We start from the raw sequence: 22,735 nt of genomic DNA, 5'->3' as shown, positions 1-22,735 counted from the left end.
TGGGGCAAACACAAGTGTGGAGGAAGGGAGGTTGTTAGTGGCTTGGTTTGTGCAGCAGCTCATAGTCTACGCCACTGATGTGGGCCATTGGTGTAATTCTACCTGTTCTAGATCTGTTAACTTCAATTGCTGATGTAAAGGGGTGTTTGTTATACACCGGTATGTTTGCTGTAAATGGGGATTCCTAGACTGGAGCAGACTTGTGGTCTATCTAGTCTGTTGTCTCCTGTACTGGATTCGTTACAGGAGGTGTTAATAACCTGTAATAAGCCGTTAATCCAATACGGCACCAATGGGTCTTTTTACTGGGTGCTGGGAAAATCTCCATTTGGAAACCTTTCCCATTTTGGACAGTGGTTCCTATCTGTACATTGCTTTACATTTTGTACAGAGAGCTTTGGCTAATAGTGTTTACTTAAGAGAGACCTGCTGACTTGTTTTCCTTTCAGGCATACGTTTGTGGAACAGTTTAGACACTGCGACATGAGAATCGATAGCCAGGCTATCTTTTTTTCTCCCCCTCCTCCCCCCCATCACTGTTATCTGGACACCGTAACTTCTATTGTAGCAGGTACCGTGTGCTATTAACTCACGAATGTAACTTCTGAAATTTTACTAAACTATTTCAGTCAATATTCTGCAGCTGTGAGTGCTCTATGTTGCTCCAAACGCCACACACCCAGGACTTATTTTGAACTAGTTGTACCTTTAACCCACATCTACGGTTTCCTGCGCGGTTGAGAAGTTACTCTACAATTTCAGTTGTTTCTGTTTCAGGTTAGCCATTGGTTAGAATAGGTGCTGCACTGCCAAGTGGCTGGTTGGTCTTTTTCTTGACCTCCTGAGTCTCATTGCAGTGCAAGATTAACTCCCTTCTAGCAGAAGGGCCAGGCTATTTCAGTGGTCTGTCTCTTTCGATGGTTGGGCACAAACTTCCCTTTCTGTCCACCTACCATCCAGTGGAGAGGAGGTTGCTGTTGATTGCACAGCTGAGGTGCCAGACCCTGAACATGGGTGAACAGCCATTTGTACGTTGGAAAATAATTTTGTACTGGGTCAGGCCAGTGGTTCATCTAGCCCAGTGTTCTGTCTTCTGACAGTGGCTGGTGCCAGATGCTTCAGAGGGAATGAATGGAACAGGCATTTCAAGCGACCCTCCCGTCATCCAGTCCCATTTCAGGCAGTTGGAGGCTTAGGGGCAACCAGAGCACAGGGTGGCATCCCTGACCTCATGGCTAGTAGCCAATGAGGGACCTATCCTCTGAGAACTTACTTAATTATTTTTTAAATCTGATTATACTGTTGGCCTTCACAATATCCCCAGCAGTGAGTTCCACAAGCTTGACTGTGTTGTGTGAAGTACTATTTTGTGTGTGCTGCCTATACATTTCATTGGGTGACCCTTGGTTCTTGCGTTCTGTGAAGAGGTAAATAACACACCCCTATTCATGAATGGCATAGAGAAAATGATTTTATAGACCTCTATCGTATCCTTCCTTAGCTGCCTCTTTTCTGAACTTAACAGGTCCAGCCTTTAATCTCTCCTTGTATCGAAACTGTTCCTACCCCACTTGTGTTGCCCTTCTCTGTACCTGTTTCAATTCCAATATATCTTTTCTGAGATGCGGATATCAGAACTGCACAAAGTATCCAAGGCTTGGGCGTACCATGGATTTATATAATGGCATTATAGTATTTTCTGTTTTATCTGTCCCTTTCCTAGTGGTTCCTAACATAGTTAGCTTTTTCCACTGCCGCTGCACGTTGTGTGGATGTTTTCAGAGAAATATACAGTATGACTTGTGGATATTCACATATGATCTCTTTCTTGAGTGGTAACAGCTAATTTAGGCCACACCGTTTTGATGTATACTTGGGATGTTTTCCAGTGTGCATTACTTTGCACTTAACACATTGAATTCCATCTGCCATTTTGACAGGTTTCAGAGGAACAGCCGTGTTAGTCTGTATTCGCAAAAAGAAAAGGAGTACTTGTGGCACCTTAGAGACTATACAGACAGACATCTGCTGCAGTTTCCACGGTATGCATCTGATGAAGTGAGCTGTAGCTCACGAAAGCTCATGCTCAAATAAATTGGTTAGTCTCTAAGGTGCCACAGGTACTCCTTTTCTATCTGCCATTTTGTTATCCAGTCTCCAAGTTTAGCGAGACTGCTTTGTAATTCTTTGCAGTCAGCTTTCGACGTAACTGTCTTGAGTAATTTTGTATTGTCTTCAAATTTTGCCACCTCGGAGTTCACCCCCTTTGTCAGATCACTTGTCAGTATGTTGAACAGCACTGGTCCCAGTACAGATCCTCGGCAGGCCCCGGTGTCACTTCTCCATTGTGAAAAGATGCACCCCTGTATATTGGTTTTCATTCCCTAATAAGGTCATTTCAGCTGAAGAAAAGAACATAATGTGACCCAAGATTCTCCTCTGCATCAAACTAAACAAGTCTTCTGCTTGGGCATCCGTGTCTTAAGTCTCCTGTAGGTTATCAGGCCGGAAATGCAGTTCATTGTTTGAATCTAAGAAAGGTGCAGACTTCTTTGATGTGTAACTAGAAGTACCCCCCAACAAGTGTTTCGTGCTATGCAAGTCTGTTCCTTTCTTCTTGTTTCTTGGCTCTTGCTCTGGTTTCCTAGCAAGGTGACCACCACCTTGGTGGTGATATATTCCGTCCACCAGGGGGCAGTGGCAAAGGCACACAACTGGTGTCAAATGTCTTTTATTTAGCCCATGTGCCAGATTTTACAGAATACAAGCTGCTGTTTCTTGGTTGTTTTTTGATGCCTTTAGCCCCTGCGACTAAAGAGAAGCTACTAAATCAGTGTAGCCCTGCTTGTATTGTTTTCCTGCTTGCAGATAACCTGAAATAGCTCTAAGATGTGCTTTGGCTTTATTCATCTCAAGGAGGTGTTCTGCCTTTATAACTCAGTGCGATACTGGACATAGCAGATCTTCATATAACTCCCCTGTGTTGGTTGTGCAGCTAGTTACCGTAACGTATGTACACAGATGGAATAACTGCATGTGAAAATGGCCGTATAAACCATTGCTGGCATCACTTTCTTATATTTTACTTATAGACTGTAACAACACTCTTGGTCTTTGTACAAACCTCTGTTAGCCCTGGGAGCACCCCATAGCATGCAGCACTTAGGTCCTTAATGTTTGCTAAACCTTGCAGGTCACGATTACAAATGTAGCTTGGCCATCCACAAAATGAAAGAAATACTGTTAATCAGGAGGGAGCAGACTGTCACAAGCATGGCTGAGCCGTTCTAACAGAGAGGATGCACAGATTGCTGGCAGTTCCCTCTACGGGCTGTGAAGTGTGTCCTCAAATCCAGTCTGAAATAGTGACAGAGAAGAGTTGAGTAACCACTCGAATACACTCAAGAAATTAGGGCTTGTCTACATGGGGAAATAGCCTGGAAAAGCTTTTGCCCTTTAAATTCACACCCCAGCTTGTTTTTCAGTGGCTTCCCTGTGTGGACAAGCCCTAGGTTACATTATTTTCCCTTTCAAATGTTGAATAGTTTCAAAAGCAGAGAACTACTAATTCCCTCTACTCAGATTTTTCTTGGGAATAGATGCGAATATATACACCAGGCTTAAACCACGTATATTTTTAAACCAAAAATGTTTGTGTATGTGCTTAAGACCTTGCTTTTCAATGCGGTATAAAATGGTGATTATACAACTTATTTCTCTCGAGTCCTTTCCGGTGCACAAGAACCAAATCCTGCCCTGTGGAAGGAAAAGGGGTTCTGGCTTTAGAGCATGCGCCAAAGAAGTGGCTGTGCCTCCCGTAACCCCCAGCCGATGTCCAGCCTACCCCCGTCTGCTATAAGAAAAGGAGGACTTGGGCACCTTAGAGACTAACCAGTTTATTTGAGCATAAGCTTTCCAGCTCACAAAAGCTTATGCTCAGATAAATTGGTTAGTCTCTAAGGTGCCACAAGTCCTCCTTTTCTTTCTGTGAATACAGACTAACACGGCTGCTACTCTGAAACCTGTCTGCTATGTGCGAGAATAAGAGGTGCAGATGGTTTTGGTGTGTCTAAACTCTGGTACTACACCATGTTCTGCCATGTTTCCCTTAGCTGCAGCTGTCTGAGACTTGGCAGGCAATGGAGGATCAAGTTTACCATTGAGGTAACTGGATGCCTCTCCTGTGAAGTTAGTGGGACAGGTGCCTGCCTACACCAGACCTGAATTTGGCCTGGAGGTTTGCTATACAGTTTACACAAGCATTCTTCACTACATTGCATGAATCCCCTGCCCTCCACCAAAGAAACGCCAGAGGTGGTCTTACGGTAATAAAAGGCATCCTGGAAAAATGTCATCGCAAGTACCTCGTCTTTTCTATACGAGTGCAAGTGGGTCAGAACGTTCATGGGATATTCCCTGTTGCACAGATGGGGAAACCGAGGCAGAGATTTGTTTAAGATCACAGTAATTCAGTAGTGAAGTAGGAAATAGAATCCAGGTCTCTTGCTGACTGGGATTATGCATAATTCATGTGGCCACAATACTCCCACAGGTTTCAGAGGAACAGCCGTGTTAGTCTGTATTCGCAAAAAGAAAAGGAGTACTTGTGGCACCTTAGAGACTAACCAATTTATTTGAGCATGAGCTTTCGTGAGCTACAGCTCACTTCATCAGATGTTTACCGTGGAAACTGCAGCAGACTTTATATACACACAGCAATTCACTTCATTCCTCTGCTTATTTCCCTGTCTGAAACATGCTGGAGAGGGCTCCACACACATACAGCCCATTTGATTGTCAACCATAGAGACAGAGTGGGGGGACTGCTGGGAAGAAGTGGCTCTGGAAACTATTTGACAGTTTTCAGAGTAACAGACGCGTTAGTCTGTATTTGCAAAAAGAAAAGGAGTACTTGTGGCACCTTAGAGATACATCCGATGAAGTGAGCTGTAGCTCACGAAAGCTTATGCTCAAATAAATTTGTTAGTCTCTAAGGTGCCACAAGTCCTCCTTTTCTATTTGACAGTTGTGGATAGTCAGCTGATCATGAACGCCCAGTGTGATGCTGTGGCCAAAAGAGCTAATGTGATCCTGAAATGTGTAAATGGGAATCTTGAATAGGAGCAGAGGTTCGTTATTTTCTCTATTTGGCACTGGTGCAGTCGCTGGGGGAATCCTGTGTGCAGTTCAGGGGCCCACAATTCAAGAATGATGCTGATAGATTGGAGGGGGTTCAGAGAAGAGACATGGGCATGCTTAGAGGGTTAGAAGACCTGCCTTCTAGCGATAGACCCAAAGAGTTCAATCTGTTCAGCCTAACAGAGAAGGTTAAGCAGTGACTTGATTACAGCCTTTCTCCATGGGGAACAAATATTAATGGGCTTTTCAATCTAGCAGAGAAAGGTCTATCATGGTCCAATGGCTGGAAGCTGAAGCTAGACAAATTCAGACTGGAAATCAGGTGTACATATTTGACGGTGACAGTAATAAACCATTGGAACAATTTAGCAAGAGTTGTGGTAGATTCCCCATCACTAATGGCTGTTTCTCTAAAAGGTCTGGTAGAGGAATTATTTTGGGGGCAGTTCTCTGTCCTGTTATACAGGAAGTCATACTAGATCAGGGGTTCTCAAACTTCACTGCATTGTGACCCCCTTCTGACAATACCCCAGGAGCAGGGACCGAAGCCTGAGCCAAAGCCAAAACCCAAGCCCTGTCACCCAGGGCTGAAGTCTTTGGGCTTTGGTCCCAGGCAGTGAGGCTTGAGCTTTGGCTTCAGCCCTGGGTCCCAACAAGTCTAATGCCAGACCTTTTGACCCCATTACAATGGGGTTGCAACCTACTTTGGGGTCCTGACCCACAGTTCGAGAACTGCTGTGCTTGAGGATCACAATGGTCCCTTCTGGCCTTGCAATCTCTGAATTAATGTGAAGTCGGCACTTGATTAACTGGTCTCTTCTTTTACTGAGATGGGAGGGTGTACAGGAGAGACAGTCCATCTCAGATCCAACATGTGGGCTGGTTTTATAGCCATTATATGAAAAACATACTCTCATATCTCAATGTCTGTACTTTGACCCGTTAGCCTTTTACCCCCAATCGGGGATATTGCAGTTTATGTATTCCTTACGCCACCTGATCCTAAACCAAACTTCGCACCCCTTGATAATCTGTATGTTATTCCCTGATAACCAGAAACTTCTACGCTTAAACTCTGTACCGTTTTTTTTGTTTTAACATCTCATCTTAATAAAATTATTAAACATGTCCCCAAACTTGCTGGGGCTTGGAAATTTGGAATGAGACCAGGCTGGTGTTGCTACTGCAGCAGCAGCCTGTAGGGGGCACACTACCTATGCAGTTTCCAAAAGTCACACAATGTGTGTACCCTGTTGCAAACTGTAGGGGATGCTAGTTTATTAATAATGAAGCCTTGAAGTAGCCCTGTACATTTACACAAAGCCTGGGAAAAGAGACAGCGGCCCTGAAATGCTCTAAACTACGACAAACCAAATGGAAATATTTTACCTTGTTACCTTTAAATGTTCATAGCTTGTAAACGAATGAACCAGTTTTCTTCAAACTTGGCTTGTTTTTGTAGATTTCATTGAGACGTTACAAAATCCCATTTGAAGAGTATGCCATATCACCTGTGTAGTGATATGTGGTTGTGGGGGTGGGTATTCCATACTGTATTAATTGCATTTGTGATGCTATAAAAATAGCTCATTTTAAGTTGGGGGGGGGGGGGGGGGTTCATCCTGAACTTTGCATTTCCAAACTTTGAAGGCTTGATTTCTCATCCGTGATCACTGTGTTATTTTCATGGAACTTGTTCTGATCACTACGTCATCCCCTTACAAAAACATCAAATTGCTTAAACCAGTTTAAAAAGTTTTTTTAAAAATACAATGTAAGACGATCTGTGGGCTGTAATATTTGGGTCGTTAGGTTAGTGTGTGGGTACTCATGCTAGATAGTCGTCCCTTCTGGCCGTAACCTCTCTGACCTAACAACTGCCTAGGCAGGTGTGAGGGAGCCACAATACGGGTCTGTCTCAGTCAAAAGACGGCTCCAGCTGAAAGACTGAATAATTCAGACGAGAATCCCTCTTGCGTGTCTTATTTTAGCCCCACCACTCCCCATGTTCCACACATGTTCGATGTCCCTGCATTTGTGTTGTTGAAAACGACTGACGTCAGCAATAAAGAATCACACGGCTGAGGCTAGGGAGAGGTTTATTTACCCTCACAGGAGGCGTCTCACAGCATTTTAAGTTTCCTGTATGAATATTTCTCCTGTGTCCCTCAGTTTGGTTCTTTGTCACCCACTGAATCCAACAGTTGGGCCATGGCAACCGGAGGGGTGTGATGGGGAAATGGCGACGGGGCTTTGTGTAGAGCACGATCTTCGTTGAACCCTTTGCAGCATTTGAGTTGATCACTACAGTCTGGCTTCCGGCCCTATGGGCCTGCTCCAATGCCCACTGAACCAGGGGGAGTCTTTCCCTTTATTTCAGTGGGTTTTGGATCAGGCCCTTAGCTGGTGGTGCTGTCACGAGCTGCCAGGCCTAGAGGGCAGACACCGGGGACACAGCTCGCACCGAGAGTGGAGTGACAAGGCACACTGAGCTCGCTGCCTCTAGGCAGCTGACTGGTCAATGTCGATGCTCTCGTTGGAGGGCTGCCTCACTTGGATCTGGGGGTTCTCCCTCTGCGGCCCCCGTGAGGCTTCCAGCTGGCTGGGTACCTTGAGGCGGGTGCCGGGTGTGGGGGGCTCGCTGGCCTCATCTTCCGTCTCTTCCTCATCAATGCGGCCCACCGATTCGGGGTCCTCGCTGTGGCGGGGGTTGGGGGAGGGGAAGCTGCCCTCGCCCCTCAGGCGCAAAAGGTGGTGGTGGGCCCGGTTGCTCCTCCCGAAATTCTTCAGGCTGACAGCGGGGGAGGCGGCCGCGGTCAGGAAGCGGTTGAGCAAGGGCGTGTGCATGCGGGGCAGGCTGGGTGAGGGCTCCACTGGCTGGCTCTGCTCCGGGTCGTCGCTCATCCTGGGGAAGGAGTGTGGGATTAGGGCACAGGCTCTGAGTCAGAGCTGCTAGAAGGCAGGGGAAAGGTTCCTGATCAGCATCAGAGTGCGCTCTGGGGACAAGCTGCTGGCTAAAGCACGCAACGTGCAAGGGACAGGCTCCTGGGACAACAAGGTCCCACCCAGCACAGACCTTCAGCCAAGCTGCCCTGGACGCTCCTGGGAACTTTGCCTCAGCAAGGGGGCTGAAAGGACACGTCCCTGACTAAAACGTGGCCAGTGCATCAGCATTCCTGGCTTTAATATTTGAGCTTGGGTTTGGCACCTGGAGCGAGGGCTGCTGTGGGTCCCTCGCCTCCCAAGCCAAAGTTCCCGAACACAATTTAATGGGGTTAGTGTAAGAAAAATTGTTACTCAAAATAGCCCCATCTCCTTCACAGAGCTGCTTCTGTACAACCTGGAGCCAGAGCTGCTGCCTAAGAGATGGTTTTTACTCCTGTTAGCTCAACGCCGAGGGAGCTGGAGTCTCTTCTGGCTTGTGCATCATCAAGAGTGAGACACGCTCCAAGTGCAGAGCCATATGATTCTGCACCAAATTTGCTTGGTAAAGTAAGAGATGTTTTTCCCTGACTGCCAGCCCTGCAATCTCACTGCAGACTGGGTTCTTCCCAGGTCATGCATCTTAGTAAGTAATTCAGATTATTCGGGCCAGAGTCTTCCCTCACTTACCCTAGTGCACCCAGTTGTCTTCATGTTCTGCCCTCAATTACCCCTGAAGACAACGGGGTTCACTTCGGTGTAACTAAGGGCTAGAACACCCCACCCCACAGCTTGCCTCTTAGATTCCAGGACCAGTTTGTGACACAGGCAGTTATTAGAAAAATCACCTTCCTACTTGTAAACTGAGTAAATCTGATCTGGCGTGACTGAGAGGCAAGAAAGGGGAGCCCGTGCAGCCCTTTTTAGAGTGGGGTTTCAGGTCCAAACCGCCCTTTGGAGCAATCCCAGAGGCTCTTGGCCATAGCTGCTTCAGGAAAGCTGCTGTTCTCATTCCAAATGAGCCCGCTGACCTTACCGCATATCGAAGGTGGAGCCCAGGAAGGAGGGCTTCAAGGTCTCTGCGGCCGTGGCGATGGTGTAAGGCGGCTGAGCTGTGGATTCATTCCAGTATTTGTCCTTCCCTGTTGGAGGCAGGTTCTGGTACATGTCATCCACGGAGAGCAGTGACACCTAAGGGCGGCAAAGGGCAGGCTCAGCTTCAAAAGGAGGAACACAGCATGCCACAGGCTGGTTGGGTCTTTAAGGGGAGTGGGGCTCAGTCCTGCCTGTGGGGGATCCGCTGATCTGATGCTCTGGCATCAGGTGTTTCAATTCAGTTATCAGAGCCAACTGAGGACGCATGGGCTGATTTCCAGAAAGGGCTGGGGGAGCTCAGCAGGGAAGAAGAGCTATCGGAGGGGGATGGTCCTCTGTGACTGGCCCTGAGGGAAGAGGGTAGCTGTGGCTGGTCTGGGAGTGGGCCAAACCCTAGGCAGGTGGCCCGGAGAGGGATAGGAAAGAAGGATCTGGCCTGGGGGAAAGACTCCAGGGAGGGAGCCCTGAGGATCAGCAGCTCAGGAAGAAGTTGGGCATCCCAGGAGGAAGCCGGGGGGGCGGGGAGGGTGGAGGGAGGTCAGCACTCAGAGAGCAGGCAGAAGGGGAGCTCAGGAGGGGCAGAGACCTTCCATTTTACATGTCCTTTGGGACTATTGTCTAAGTCTGTTAGCAGTGCCCACGCGGGGGTGTTTTGAGCGAAGACGGGCCACGAGGGTGACCCTGACACACGTTTCATGCATCGAAGGCAAAACTCCCCCTCACTCCAGCGAGGACGTTGCCTGAGGGAGAGTCAGACCTGGAGGCTGCATGAGAGGAGGTACGCGAAGGGCTGCATTAAGGGGGCTGTGTTGGTGAGTATCTGAGTGTTTGTTGTGAGGACAGTGTGACTGTGTGCTGTGTGCTTGATTGGTTGTTTGAAAAGGGTGGGAACTGGGTGTGCTTTGTTCCAGGTGAGCCTTTAGTGGGCCTGACTGCATAAAAAGCCAGTCAGTTGTGAACCAGCTGAGCAGCGAACAAAAGGAGTTTGCCTGGGAGTTCGCCTGGGGAGAGAGCCCTTGGCGGATTCTCAGAGTAATTACTGCAACTCCTGAGGAAGCTCGTAGAAGGAAGGTAATATGGATGGGGGGTGTTCAGTTGTTGTGACCTGCACTGGATGTGCTATGTTTGTCTTTCTTCCACAGGACAGATGCGACTTTGTCTGTACAAAGTGCAAGCTGGTCTCCATACTGGAAGAGAAGGTTCAAGGTCTGGAGCAACAGGTATCGACCCTGCGTTGCATAAGAGAAGCTGAAGATTTCCTGGACGGATGTCAGGATAGGCTTCTACGGGCACAAGGTTCTGAAGATTGAGCAGGCTGCACATCGGGGACAGAAGGATGGTGAAGAAATTTGGCATCATGTGACCTCCAGAAGAAAAAAGGGGAATGTCCATGTATCAGCAGGGCAGATACAGGTAAGTAACCGTTTTCATGTTCTCGCCACAGGTAATAATGCGGAGAGTGGATCAGATGATACGTCTGAGAGAAGGGAGCAGAAGGAGACTCCGCCGATTGGAAGGCATGGGATGCACTGTCCTAGGGTTGGGGGTTCCACAACCACCACTCCCAGGAGAAGGAGGCGGGTGGTGGTGGTCAGGGACTCTCTCCTCAGGGGGACTGAGTCATCTATCTGCCGCCCCGACCGGGAAAACCGAGAAGTCTGCTGCTTGCCAGGAGCTAGGATTCACGATGTGACGTAGAGACTGCCGAGACTCATCAAGCCCTCGGATCGCTACCCCTTCCTGCTTCTCCACGTGGGCTCCAATGATACTGCCAAGAATGACCTTGAGCGGATCACTGCGGACTACGTGGCTCTGGGAAGAAGGATAAAGGAGTTTGAGGTGCAAGTGATGTTCTTGTCCATCCTCCCCGTGGAAGGAAAAGGCCTGGGTAGAGACCGTCGAATCGTGGAAGTAAACGAATGGCTACGCAGGTGGTGTCGGAGAGAAGGCTTTGGATTCTTTGACCATGGGATGGTGTTCCAAGAAGGAGGAGTGCTAGGCAGAGACGGGCTCCACCTAACGAAGAGAGGGAAGAGCATCTTCGCAAGCAGGCTGGCTAACCTAGTGAGGAGGGCTTTTAACTAGGTTCACCGGGGGAAGGAGACCAAAGCCCTGAGGCAAGTGGGGAAGTGGGATACCGGGAGGAGGCATGAGCAGGAGTGCATGAGAGGGGAGGGCTCCTGCCTCATACTGAGAAAGAGGGGCGATCAGCAGGTTACCTCAAGTGCCTATATACAAATGCACAAAGCCTGGGAAACAAGCAGGGAGAACTGGAAGTCCTGGCACAGTCAAGGAATTATGATGTGATTGGAATAACAGAGACTTGGTGGGGTAACTCACATGACTGGAGTACTGTCATGGATGGATATAAACTGTTCAGGAAGGACAGGCAGGGCAGGAAAGGTGGGGGAATTGCACTGTATGTAAGGGAGCAGTATGACTGCTCAGAGCTCAAGTATGAAACTGCAGAAAAACCTGAGAGTCTCCGGATTAAGTTTAGAAATGTGAGCAACAAGAATGATGTCATGGTGGGAGTCTACTATAGACCACCAGACCAGGGGGATGAGGTGGATGAGGCTTTCTTCCGGCAACTCGCAGAAGTTACTAGATCGCAGGCCCTGGTTCTCATGGGAGACTTAAATCACCCTGATATCTGCTGGGAGAGCAATACAGCGGTGCACAGACAATCCAGGAAGTTTTTGGAAAGTGTAGGGGACAATTTCCTGGTGCAAGTGCTGGAGGAACCAACTAGGGGCAGAGCTCTTCTTGACCTGCGGCTCACAAACCGGGAAGAATTAGTAGGGGAAGCTAAAGTGGATGGGAACCTGGGAGGCAGTGACCATGAAATGTTCAAGTTCAGGATCCTAACACAAGGAAGAAAGGAGAGCAGCAGAATACAGACCCTGGACTTCAGAAAAGCAGACTTTGACTCTCTCAGGGAACTGATGGGCAAAATCCCCTGGGAGAATAACATGAGGGGGAAAGGAGTCCAGGAGAGCTGGCTGTATTTTAAAGAATCCTTATTGAGGTTACAGGGACAAACCATCCCGATGTGTAGAAAGAATAGTAAATATGGCAGGCGACCAGCTTGGCTTAACAGTGAAATCCTTGCTGCTCTTAAATACAAAAAAGAAGCTTACAAGAAGTGGAAGATTGGACAAATGACCAGGGATGAGTATAAAAATATTGCTCGGGCTTGCAGGAGTGAAATCAGGAAGGCCAAATCACACCTGGAGTTGCAGCTAGCAAGAGATGTTAAGAGTAACAAGAAGGGTTTCTTCAGGTATGTTAACAACAAGAAGAAAGTCAAGGAAAGTGTGGGCCCCTTACTGAATGAGGGAGGCAACCTAGTGACAGAGGATGTGGAAAAAGCTAATGTACTCAATGCTTTTTTTGCTTCTGTCTTCACAAACAAGGTCAGCTCCCAGACTACTGCACTGGGCAGCACAGCATGGGGAGCAGGTGACCAGCCCTCTGTGGAGAAAGAAGTGGTTCGGGACTATTTAGAAAAGCTGGACGAGCACAAGTCCATGGGGCCGGATGTATTGCATCCGAGAGTGCTAAAGGAGTTGGCAGATGCGATTGCAGAGCCATTGGCCATTATCTTTGAAAACTCATGGCAATCGGGGGAGGTCCCAGATGCCTGGAAAAAGGCTAATGTAGTGCCCATCTTTAAAAAAGGGAAGAAGGAGGATCCTGGGAACTACAGGCCAGTCAGCCTCACCTCAGTCCCTGGAAAAATCATGGAGCAGATCCTCAAGGAATCAATTCTGAAGCACTTAGAGGAGAGGAAAGTGAACAGGAACAATCAGCATGGATTCACCAAGGGCAAGTCATGCCTGACTAATCTAATTGCCTTCTATGATGAGATAACTGGCTCTGTGGATGAAGGGAAAGCAATGGACGTGTTGTTCCTTGACTTTAGCAAAGCTTTTGACACGGTCTCCCACAGTATTCTTGCCAGCAAGTTAAAGAAGTATGGGCTGGATGAATGGACTATAAGGTGGATAGAAAGTTGGCTAGATTGTTGGGCTCAATGGGTAGTGATCAATGGATCCATGTCTAGTTGGCAGCCGGTATCAAGTGGCGTGCCCCAGGGGTCGGTCCTGGGGCCGGTTTTGTTCAATATCTTCATAAATGATCTGGAGGATGGTGTGGATTGCACCCTCAGCAAGTTTGCAGATGACACTAAACTGGGAGGAGTGGTAGATACACTGGAGGGCAGGGATAGGATACAGAGGGCCCTAGACAAATTGGAGGATTGGGCCAAAAGAAATCTGATGAGGTTCAATAAGGATAAGTGCAGGGTCCTGCACTTAGGACGGAAGAACCCAATGCACAGCTACAGACTAGGGACCGAATGGCTTGGCAGCAGTTCTGCAGAAAAAGACCTAGGGGTTACAGTGGATGAGAAGCTGGATATGAGTCAACAGCGTGCCCTTGTTTCCAAGAAGGCCAATGGCATTTTGGGATGTATAAGTAGGGGCATTGCCAGCAGATCGAGGGACGTAATCATTCCCCTCTATTCGACATTGGTGAGGCCTCATCTGGAGTAATGTGTCCAGTTTTGGGCCCCATACTACAAGAAGGATGTGGAAAATTTGGAAAGAGTCCAGGGGAGGGCAACCAAAATGATTAGGGGACTGGAACACATGACTTACGAGGAGAGGCTGAGGGAACTGGGGATGTTTAGTCTTCAGAAGAGAAGAATGAGGGGGGATTTGATAGCTGCTTTCAACTACCTGAAAGGGGGTTCCAAAGAGGATGGCTCTAGACTGTTCTCAGTGGTAGCAGATGACAGAGCAAGGAGTAATGGTCTCAGGTTGCAGTGGGGGAGATTTAGGTTGGATATTAGGAAAACCTTTTTCACTATGAGGGTGGTGAAACACTGGAATGTGTTACCTAAGGAGGTGGTGGAATCTCCTTCCCTAGAAGTTTTTAAGGTCAGGCTTGACAAAGCCCTGGCTGGGATGATTTAATCGGGGATCGGTCCTGCTTTGAGCAGGGGGTTGGACTAGATGACCTCCTGAGGTCCCTTCCAACCCTGATATTCTATGAGTCTATGATTCTATGATTCACCCTGTACCCTCTCCAGCCAAAGGCATTAGGTGCAGAACTGGGCACCGGGGAGAAGCATTCTGTGACGGAACAATCCTCCAGCTTCACACTTCCCTAGCTTTTCTCCTTTATTTGTTTCCATTTCTCCTGTGGATTTTTTATGCCTGGTGCATGGTGCCAGCCTAATTAATCCCAGAGGCTGATGTCTGCCACCCACCGTTAGCAGTGCTAGCTTCTCCCTGTCACCCGGGCACCATCCCCTGGGGCTGAGCTTCACCCCTGTTCTGGAGAGACCCCGAAGTTGAAGTTCAGATACAGCCCATTCATTCTGGGTCTTCTCCACTGCAATGCCAATGAGGATCACTTGTGATGGTCAGTTTTGTGATGTGGACATCTGCCTGCTGAAAGCCCCAGTTCACTGGCTCTAGGAACGCCTATACAAGGGCTGGATTTTAATCTGTGACTTGGCGGCAAAAGGCTCCCTGTCCTGCCCCTAATCCTGGCCTGTAGCATCTCTGTGCAGCCCTGATTATTGCAGTCTGAAGGAAGAGCCCCCGAGGCATTGAAGACGTGCTTCCGGCACACCTGTCTCTACACCATGTGCTCTTCGGAGGGATGGGACGCACCTGCAAGTTCCTGTCGATCAGCTTGTTAGTTTCAAAGTCATCGTCGTCCTCTCCAAATGGGTTAATGATCTGTTCTGCTACCTGGAGAATGAAGGCAGAACACCCCATGAGATACACGCACTCAGACACCAGGCTCAGGGTTCTTTCATGCTTGTGAAACACGCTGCACTGACAGCTGTTGCTATGGTGACCACTTCTTATCTGAGGGCCACTGATGCATTAGGGACCGTGTAGTGTGTACGTACCCGGTCCCTTTCCCAAGGAGACCACAGTGGAAATGTGGATGATGATGTGGACGATGCATTTGAACGCACACAGTGCAAGCCCAGCTGAAGGGCCAGTCTCGGAGCCATGTGCACTTGCTTTCTCATCTTTTCTCTTCTCTCATTTCGGTGGTGGATTTTCACTTAAAGGCTTTACCGGAAAGGAACCTCTTAAGCAGGGCTTTGCAGCCCCGGAGGCCTCTGCTTGCCCGCAGAAGAGGTACAGATGGGAAGCGGTGCTGCAATCTTCCCTGATGCTGAGGCACATTTGCCCTGAGCTGGAGAGACCCCTTCTAGGGCAGAGAGTGGAGGTCAGTCCCAGTGGCCCATTTTGTCATTGCTAAAAGGGTCCACAAGAGGGGGCCAGTCCGAGAGAATTAATTTTTGAGTGGGACACTTGTCCCACTAGGTATTGAACCAAAATCCCAATTCATCTCTCACTGAGTCCATCTGATGGGAAAGACTCACTCACCTGGGATACATCCACACCAGTGACTGTGAGACACAAGCCCATGGGCGCCAGTTGGCAAAGGGTTCACAGCTCTGAGTCAGCACCTCCTAACAGGCCTGAAAAACTCGCTGCGCGTAACAAATTGCTTTTGTAGGATTTATCCCTAAACGATGGGGCTTTGTAAGGTCTCCAGCGAAAGCCAGGAGCATGCTGGTCATTCATTTCGCTGTGAAAGGCATATATATTGATGCAATTTTAATCATTATGTCTATTTACTGAAAATCTGACCTGGTCACTCTGGGAAACACTGCTGTAGATGAGAAACTACTTTAGACAAGGGTTTGAGCCATTAAAATTAAGTTTTGACTCTGCTACGCCTGTTGTCCTGCTGTTGTCCGTGTGACCATTCTGCTGCTAATATTCTTGCGCACGACTCATTTGGCTCTTTGGGCCTCGGCTCTTTGCCAATAAACGTATTTGTATTAGAAATAACTCGTAGCACTGTGGTGCCAAGTGAAGTGCGACGCCTCGGCTGGATTCACCAAGGTGACGTGCGCACTGTTCTCTTTCCGGGACAGCGAACCTGGTGCCTAGGAGCGTCCAGGGACAGGCACTGCACGGAGCGCCGTGAGGACTTGGGGGTGGCTCTGTGTACACCTAGCACTGGCCTGCACAGAAAGGGCGAGTCTGCAGAGACCCAGAAGTACCGGCTTGCGGGGCCAGAGGCTGTTGGTTTCAGGGAGCTGAACCACAGCAGAGATAGACAAAGCTGGTTCATGCTAAGGGCAGACAGTGGGTGCCCCTGGGGAGTGTCACAGTGACCTAGAGGTGAAAGGCTCCTCCTCGATTCCCCTGACATCCCCCAGGACCCTACGTCACGTTCACAGAGGGGACAGGGGCTGCAGGGGAGTCTGACAACCGGGGGCAAGGTCAGATCTCCCACCAAGCTGGTGCCCGGCAGGGTCCTGCGCCAGGACTGTGCTCACCTTCAGCCAGCCAGCATAGAAGAAGAACTGCAGGAGGGTGGTCAGAGGGACGTACAGATCCAGATCCCGGTCCTGATCCTGCTCTGGGTCCAGGGGCTCCAGAAACTGCCGCCCGATCACACAGAAGGCGAAGAAGGAATAGACAGCGATTGTGACTACCTGCAACAGAGGCTCTCCGTTAGCCAGAGCGGGGTGGGGAGAAGCCACTGGCTAGTCCCAATGCAAATGGAGAATCCCAAAGGGGGAACTACTGCTTTGAAAAATGAGACTAGATACAGTTTGACAGATGGAGATAGATGAGAGTAACACTGAGATCCCGGCACTGGTGAGCGTTAAAGAGTCTGGGGCACATCTCACAAGAGTAGCGTGCTGTGTAAATTGGTATCCTGGCCAAATTCCAACTTGGGTGATTCCATGCTGCCACTTTACACTCTTCCTACAGTTTCATTAGGAAACTGGATCCTTTTCCCTTCCCTGTTTGAACCCCTCCTTGTCCAATGTTGCTGTGTGCATCCAGAGGTCGATGCAGTGTAGTGGTGGGTGAAGCGCCAAGTGCTTTGGGATGAAAAGTGATAGAGAAATTCAAGTTGTGTCTAGGAAGACAAGGATCTACCGCACCATGGGTCAGCCCCCAGGGCCCCATAAACTCTCTGAAGATGCTATATGTAGAAGGTAATCTCTACCCTGTAGAAGTAGCCTGAAGTAGTGGCTTACATGTGAAGGGTGTTAGGGAAAGGAGCTGATTCCCTTGCTGTGATTGGGATGGAGGGTTCAGTTTCCGTGGGCCGTGTGGTTCCCATCTCCTGATCCCATTGGAGGGTTGGAAATGGAGGGTGAGCTGAAGGCCGGGCACTCACTGACCTGTGTGTACACCAGTGGGATGCTGATCCAGTCGTAATGGAACAGCATGCTGCATTTGGCACGGTACAGATTCAGTTCCTATGCAGAGAGGGGAAAGTGGGGGTTATCACCTGGGTGACAGCAGCCTTGGACAGGCTCCCCCCCACCAGCAGCTGACACTCCTCCTCCCCAGATCCCAGCAACAAGCCCCGTTTCACACACCCCTGCCCCATCCCTTGACCTTCCAGTCCCTGCAAACTTACATCTATGAGTAAGCGGAGGGCCACGTCGTCCCTGACCCGCCCATCTCGCCTCGCCTGGGCAGCCAGGTTGGTGAACCACACGCAGGGGATCCAGTACTTGTTAAAGTCCGAGTGGAGGCTCTCAAACTTCTTGCGCTCTTCCTGTGTCATGAAGCCTAATGCGTGGGAGACAGCAGGAGGGCAGATATTCAGGGTCCATGAATCCAGCACTGGTGAAAAGGACCAGATTGTCTGGCCTGGCTGCAGCAGCCCTCCATCCTCAGAACAGATACGGTGCGGGCAGCAGCAGGGCAAGCTCCCCACACACTGCTCCATCAATGTGCCCCATCTTGAGATGGGGGGTGCCCTCTCCAGGGGCAGGGAGATCAGTCTCCATGACCCGCTCAGTCCTTGATCTCTCTGCTGATGCTGCCAGCAAGGGAGTTGGTTGGGTGGGGTGGGTTTTGTGATGGGCACCCCTGTCTTAGGAACCGGATTGAGACCAAAGCTCATTTCACACAGACCACCAGGCAGCCATCAGCTGGTAGCAACTCCCAGTGACTACCGACTTGGGCTGGATCTGAGCTCTGCCTCCCGCCCCCCCTCCCCGAGCTGTCCAGCCCCCTTTCTGTGACTCAGACAGCCATGGGAGCCCCTGGAACCAGTTCCATCCCTCTGCCTCAGTAACTGGTGATGAACTCAATGTGGTTTCACTGCTAACCTGGCCTCCTGGTTGCCCAGGAGGGAGTCACTCCAGGGTCACAGATTCCAGAGGAAGGCTCCCACCCCTAGAGTCTACATTCAGTGGAGGGAGGAGGAGTCTCCAAGGCCGCCACTGAGCAAGGCATAGGGAGAAATGGGTCCCTCGGGATGGAAGGGGGACAGGAAATCATCCAGGCAAGAAAACACACCCTGCCAAGCTAGGCTTTCCCTGGACACTGGACCTTAACTCCAGCCCTTGCTGCTCCTTAGGCAGAGAGCTGCTGGCCGTAGCCTGGAAATTAACCAACGCATCAGTGCTCTGCCCCGGCCCTGAGACGAGCTCACCTGCATCTACCAAATGGTCCATGGTTGGAAACCTCTTGAGCACCCTGGTGCTGACAGAGCGCAGGATGAGCACGGAGGACAAGTTGGCGTAACGGATGAGCGAGCGCCGCAGGATCCTCCCCTTTTCATCCTTCCCGTGGACGGTGCTGGAGATGACGCACATCAGCTGGTCAGGCAGCGGGATGCTGGTGTACTGGGCCCACCACCTGTTCACGATCAGCGTGACGTAAAAACCTGCCCAGGGAGATAGCCCACAGGGGCACGGTTACTAGCTGGGGAGGCCGAGCATCGGAGACCCAGCAAGGAGAGAGGCAGGAGCAAGTGGGGTCATTAACTAGGGATGGTGTCTGGTGACTTGCGGGCTGGGCTGAGTGTGAGGGGCCGGCAGAGCTGCAGTGTGGGCCGTGGCTGTGTTGCCTTGTCTAGATGGGATTTGAGCGTGTGGGAGCTCACGTGTGCTAACGGGCGTGTTTTAAAAGACAAGTGCAGACAAGGCTTATGGGGCCCCATTTCCAAAGGGATCTAGGCACCTAGAGAGACTGACAGGTGCTTCTGAAAATCCCAATTGGTCCCTCTCTAAATCCCTTTGAAAATCTGGCCCATTGCCTTCAACATCCACTAAAATGATTGAGTGAAAACCTACCCTCCTCCACTGGCTTTAACATGATCCATTCAGCGTGTATGAGCCCTTCACACTAGAAGACTTCCCCGATGCATTAGGTGGAAGGTGTTAGCCTGCTTGTTAACATCAGCCCTTTGAATCCAAATCTAAGCCAAGCCTGAGCAACAGCGGGGCGAAAACTCTCTTGGTTAAAGAATCACTATTCCCATCCTTCATGTGAGAACCAAAAGTTCCACACCAAAGCCAGGGCAAAGCAGACCTCCCATAGCTCATATCCCCAGCGCAGAAACAACGCTGGTGTTTTGGGGGCAGGGCAACGAACGCTTTCCACCCTTTCTACACACCATAAAGAAGAGACAGATTTTCCCCTCGGCCAGTTTCCGCCTGTGACAACTGTATCAGCACTCTGATCACTGGACCACCAACTGCATCGCTCTGGAGGAAATCTGAGGGGCAAAGCTGGGCCTAACTGGGGAGGTGCAGGAGATCATGACAAGGCTAATTAGCCCATGAGCCCAGAAAGTAGAAAAGGCACAGGAAAGAAGAGCAGGGGGTAGACTAGAGCAGAGAGAAGCGACATGACTGACCCACCCACCTACCCACTTTCAGAGCCAGAGCCCTCTGCCTCTCAGAAACCTTCTGTCTCCCCCTCCGTGGCTGTGAGCGCTAAGGATTGCATGCAGCTGTAAGTACAGAGCTGCACAAGTTTGTACGGTTGGTGGGGAGAACGCTGTAAATAACTTGCACAAGGTGTGTAACCAGAAGATGGTCTCCTAGCGGTTTGTGGCTAGAAAAGAGACAGAAGTGGGAAGACACCTGGTCACCATGTTTGTCTGGTTTCTGTGGGAGACGGATTTCTCTGTGGCAGGAGAGATAAAGAGTAGCTGAGCTGTTTGAAGGGACATTGTGCTTTTCCTTTGACTCATTTCCCCTGGCAATAGCGGAAGGATCAGGACTGACATCTGATAACCTACAGCTGGGCTTGAATGAACAGCTCCAGCATTTAGCCAGACTCTGGCTGAATTCGATAGAGGAGATTTTGTAAAGAGCAGTGAAAAGACCAGAATCCCCGAGGGAACAGCTGGTAGATCCATCAGCTGAGGCCTTTCAGGGATGCTCAGACAGGGTGAAATTCACCCTGTTCAGTGGAGCCCACGCCTTGTGCCAGCCAGCTCTCTGAACGGGGTGAATTTCTAGCTCTTGTGAATATCAGGCCTGGGCACCGGGGGGCAGCCCGCGGGCGGCCACCCACCCGAGCTCAGCAGGTTAGCTACTGCAGGAGCCACCTCTCAGAAAGGAGCAAAGAAGTTCCTCATTTCTCTGGCACATGGGAGGGGCAGGGTGCCACTAAATAATGCACCAGTCATCTGTCAGAGATAATCCCGTTCCCAAGGCACAGCAGGGTGGGGAGAGGTGTTCATGGGCGCCACTGCATTCCCACAAACTTTTCCCAGCATGGGAAGCTTTGGCTGGGTGAGGGCTTGTTTTAGCCGGTAAATGTCTAATCATTAATCCCTCGCTCCGTTTTCCATGTCTCCCCATTCATGCTTGGTGCCCCCTCCCACCCCTCCCTTCTGTCCGTGCCCTCTGCTCACACATACAACAGTCGCTCACGTTTTTGCAGGACTTCTCTTCCCCTGAGGATCCTAAATGTGCTGCACTTATCCACAGGGGTTGCTGAAATGCAGCCACCTCTGGGGCAGAACAGCAGTGCTACATAACAGCTTAGCAGAGGGAAGGAGAATTCTGCAGGGGGAATAGAGAGGCTGAATGGACAATATTGGGAGGAAGTGTGGTCAAGTGGGAGACAGGATGCCTGAGTTCTATCCGTGGGTCTGCCTCTGATATGCTGTGTGACTTCGGGCAAGTCATTTTCACCTGCTGGGGGCTCGGTTTGCTCATCTGTAATATAATGGGGATGATAGTGCTAACCCTCCTGTGGCAGGTGCATTAAGATCCTGGGGTGAAAATAACTGTTGTCACCTTAATTGGAACTGGACTAACTGCCCGTGTGTTTCTGGGGCCTGGAGCCAAAGAATCAGGGATCCCTTCCAAGAGTCATGCCCTGGCCCATCTGATCCATTCGCTCCAGCCTTAACTGGCCATTAAGGATGGAAAACAAAGTAGGGGGCACTTTACCCAGGACAAAGGACATGGGGATGAGGTCCGTGGAGCGGTTGCAGTACTGAGCCACTTTCACATAGACACGCTTCTGCTCTTCAGTCAGCAGCCGCCTGCAGGGACACAAAGAGCCGGGATCAGGTGCTTAACCTGGTGTGCGTTATTGCCTGGAACCTCCAACTCCGCTCTGTGCTCATCTTCAGACTCCCCTTCCTCTCGCTGGCCCGTCACAGGAGCACCAGCTCCTCCCTGCTCTCTCCCTCCCCAAGTGACCCCACCCCCCAGCCTGCAATGGATGGCTCGCTGTGGTATATTTCTTCAGGAGTTTCCACTCCAGCTGTCATGTGCCAAGCCAGGGATCTTTCACTGATGGGGGCCTGCGGGATCTCTCCAGTGGCAGGTTTTCCCTCAGACTAGCATTTCCTGATGTTTTCCAGTCAAATACTCTAACGGCAGGCACTGTCCATCGGCAGAAACAGGGTTAATAAAAGAGAAGCAGCAACAGCAAGTGGGTAAAGGACACAGGTGTTTCCAGCAAGTCCGCATGCGAGTGAAACAGACTGGCTGCTGCATGAGAAGGGAACAGCCTACTACTGCTACCGGCTCATGAAATCAGTCCTTTATCCCAGGTGGCAGAGGGCTGCCATAGGTCCTGGGTTCTGTCCCTGGAGTGTCAACATCCCATGTGGGGAAGCCGTTCCACAGACTCACCGGTAAGTGATGCTCAGCATTGTGTACAGCATGACAAAGACAATGAACTCCTTGTACAGCAGTTTGTAGATGCTCCCCTTCCACCTGAAGAGCAGCTTGGAGAAGCCTCCGAACTGGGCATTGGCCACCTTCAGCGTGTAGGAGACTGTCATGGCTGCCTGCCTCCGCCCCCTCCGGGCTGCAGTGGGGAGAGACGGCACTAGAGTGAGATTTCCCCTCCGCCTCCCTGGAGCTCCGCCTGCAAGTCTGAGGAAGCTCTGTGGTCTCAAGTGCCACGGCTGGAGGTCACAGACCGAGCCTGAGCCCGCTTCGGGCCACCAGGCTGGGATCCAGCAGCCAGCACGCATTTCCAGTGCAGGCCTCATAATAATCCGTGGCCGCAGATGCCACACTCGTCAGCCAACTGCGAGCCCATGCTCCTTCAGCCACCAAGGGGCAGCCGTGCGCCTCGACGCACACCACCTGACACCTCCCATGCAGTGGGTGGGGCATGTGTAAGCCACGCGAGGCGTGCATGTCTTTGTCGCTCTCTAGTGGTTGTTCCACATCAGAGGATAAGAACCTACTACATCTACCATGTGATAGTTATTCTTTTAGCTCAGTTGGTAGGGG

At 50.3% G+C, this 22,735-nt stretch overlaps 1 protein-coding gene and 1 non-coding gene across 2 annotated transcripts; one reads left to right on the top strand and one right to left on the bottom strand.

Annotated features, from left to right (window-relative positions):
• Positions 1 to 801: 801 nt before the first annotated feature.
• Positions 802 to 933, top strand: LOC125641994 (small nucleolar RNA SNORA35). The gene has a single exon (XR_007358207.1). It is a non-coding gene; the product is annotated as a small nucleolar RNA SNORA35 (small nucleolar RNA).
• A 6,328-nt stretch (positions 934 to 7,261) lies between these two features.
• On the bottom strand, positions 7,262 to 22,290 carry BEST4 (bestrophin 4). Its single transcript, XM_048860095.2, has 9 exons — positions 22,124 to 22,290; positions 21,431 to 21,525; positions 18,670 to 18,903; positions 17,644 to 17,798; positions 17,402 to 17,479; positions 16,541 to 16,699; positions 14,841 to 14,921; positions 9,098 to 9,252; positions 7,262 to 8,044 (listed from the first exon to the last, which is right to left on the bottom strand). The coding sequence occupies exons 1-9, from the start codon at positions 22,273 to 22,275 to the stop codon at positions 7,642 to 7,644; spliced, it is 1,512 nt and encodes a 503-aa protein (XP_048716052.2). The 5' UTR covers positions 22,276 to 22,290; the 3' UTR covers positions 7,262 to 7,641.
• Positions 22,291 to 22,735: the final 445 nt, after the last annotated feature.

Source organism: Caretta caretta, chromosome 8, assembly GCF_965140235.1.
Source record: "Caretta caretta isolate rCarCar2 chromosome 8, rCarCar1.hap1, whole genome shotgun sequence".
In the NCBI taxonomy this organism is placed as follows: Eukaryota; Metazoa; Chordata; order Testudines; family Cheloniidae; genus Caretta; species Caretta caretta.
The sequence above is the reverse complement of the archived record's forward strand: the minus strand, read 5'-3'. Positions and strand labels throughout refer to the sequence as shown.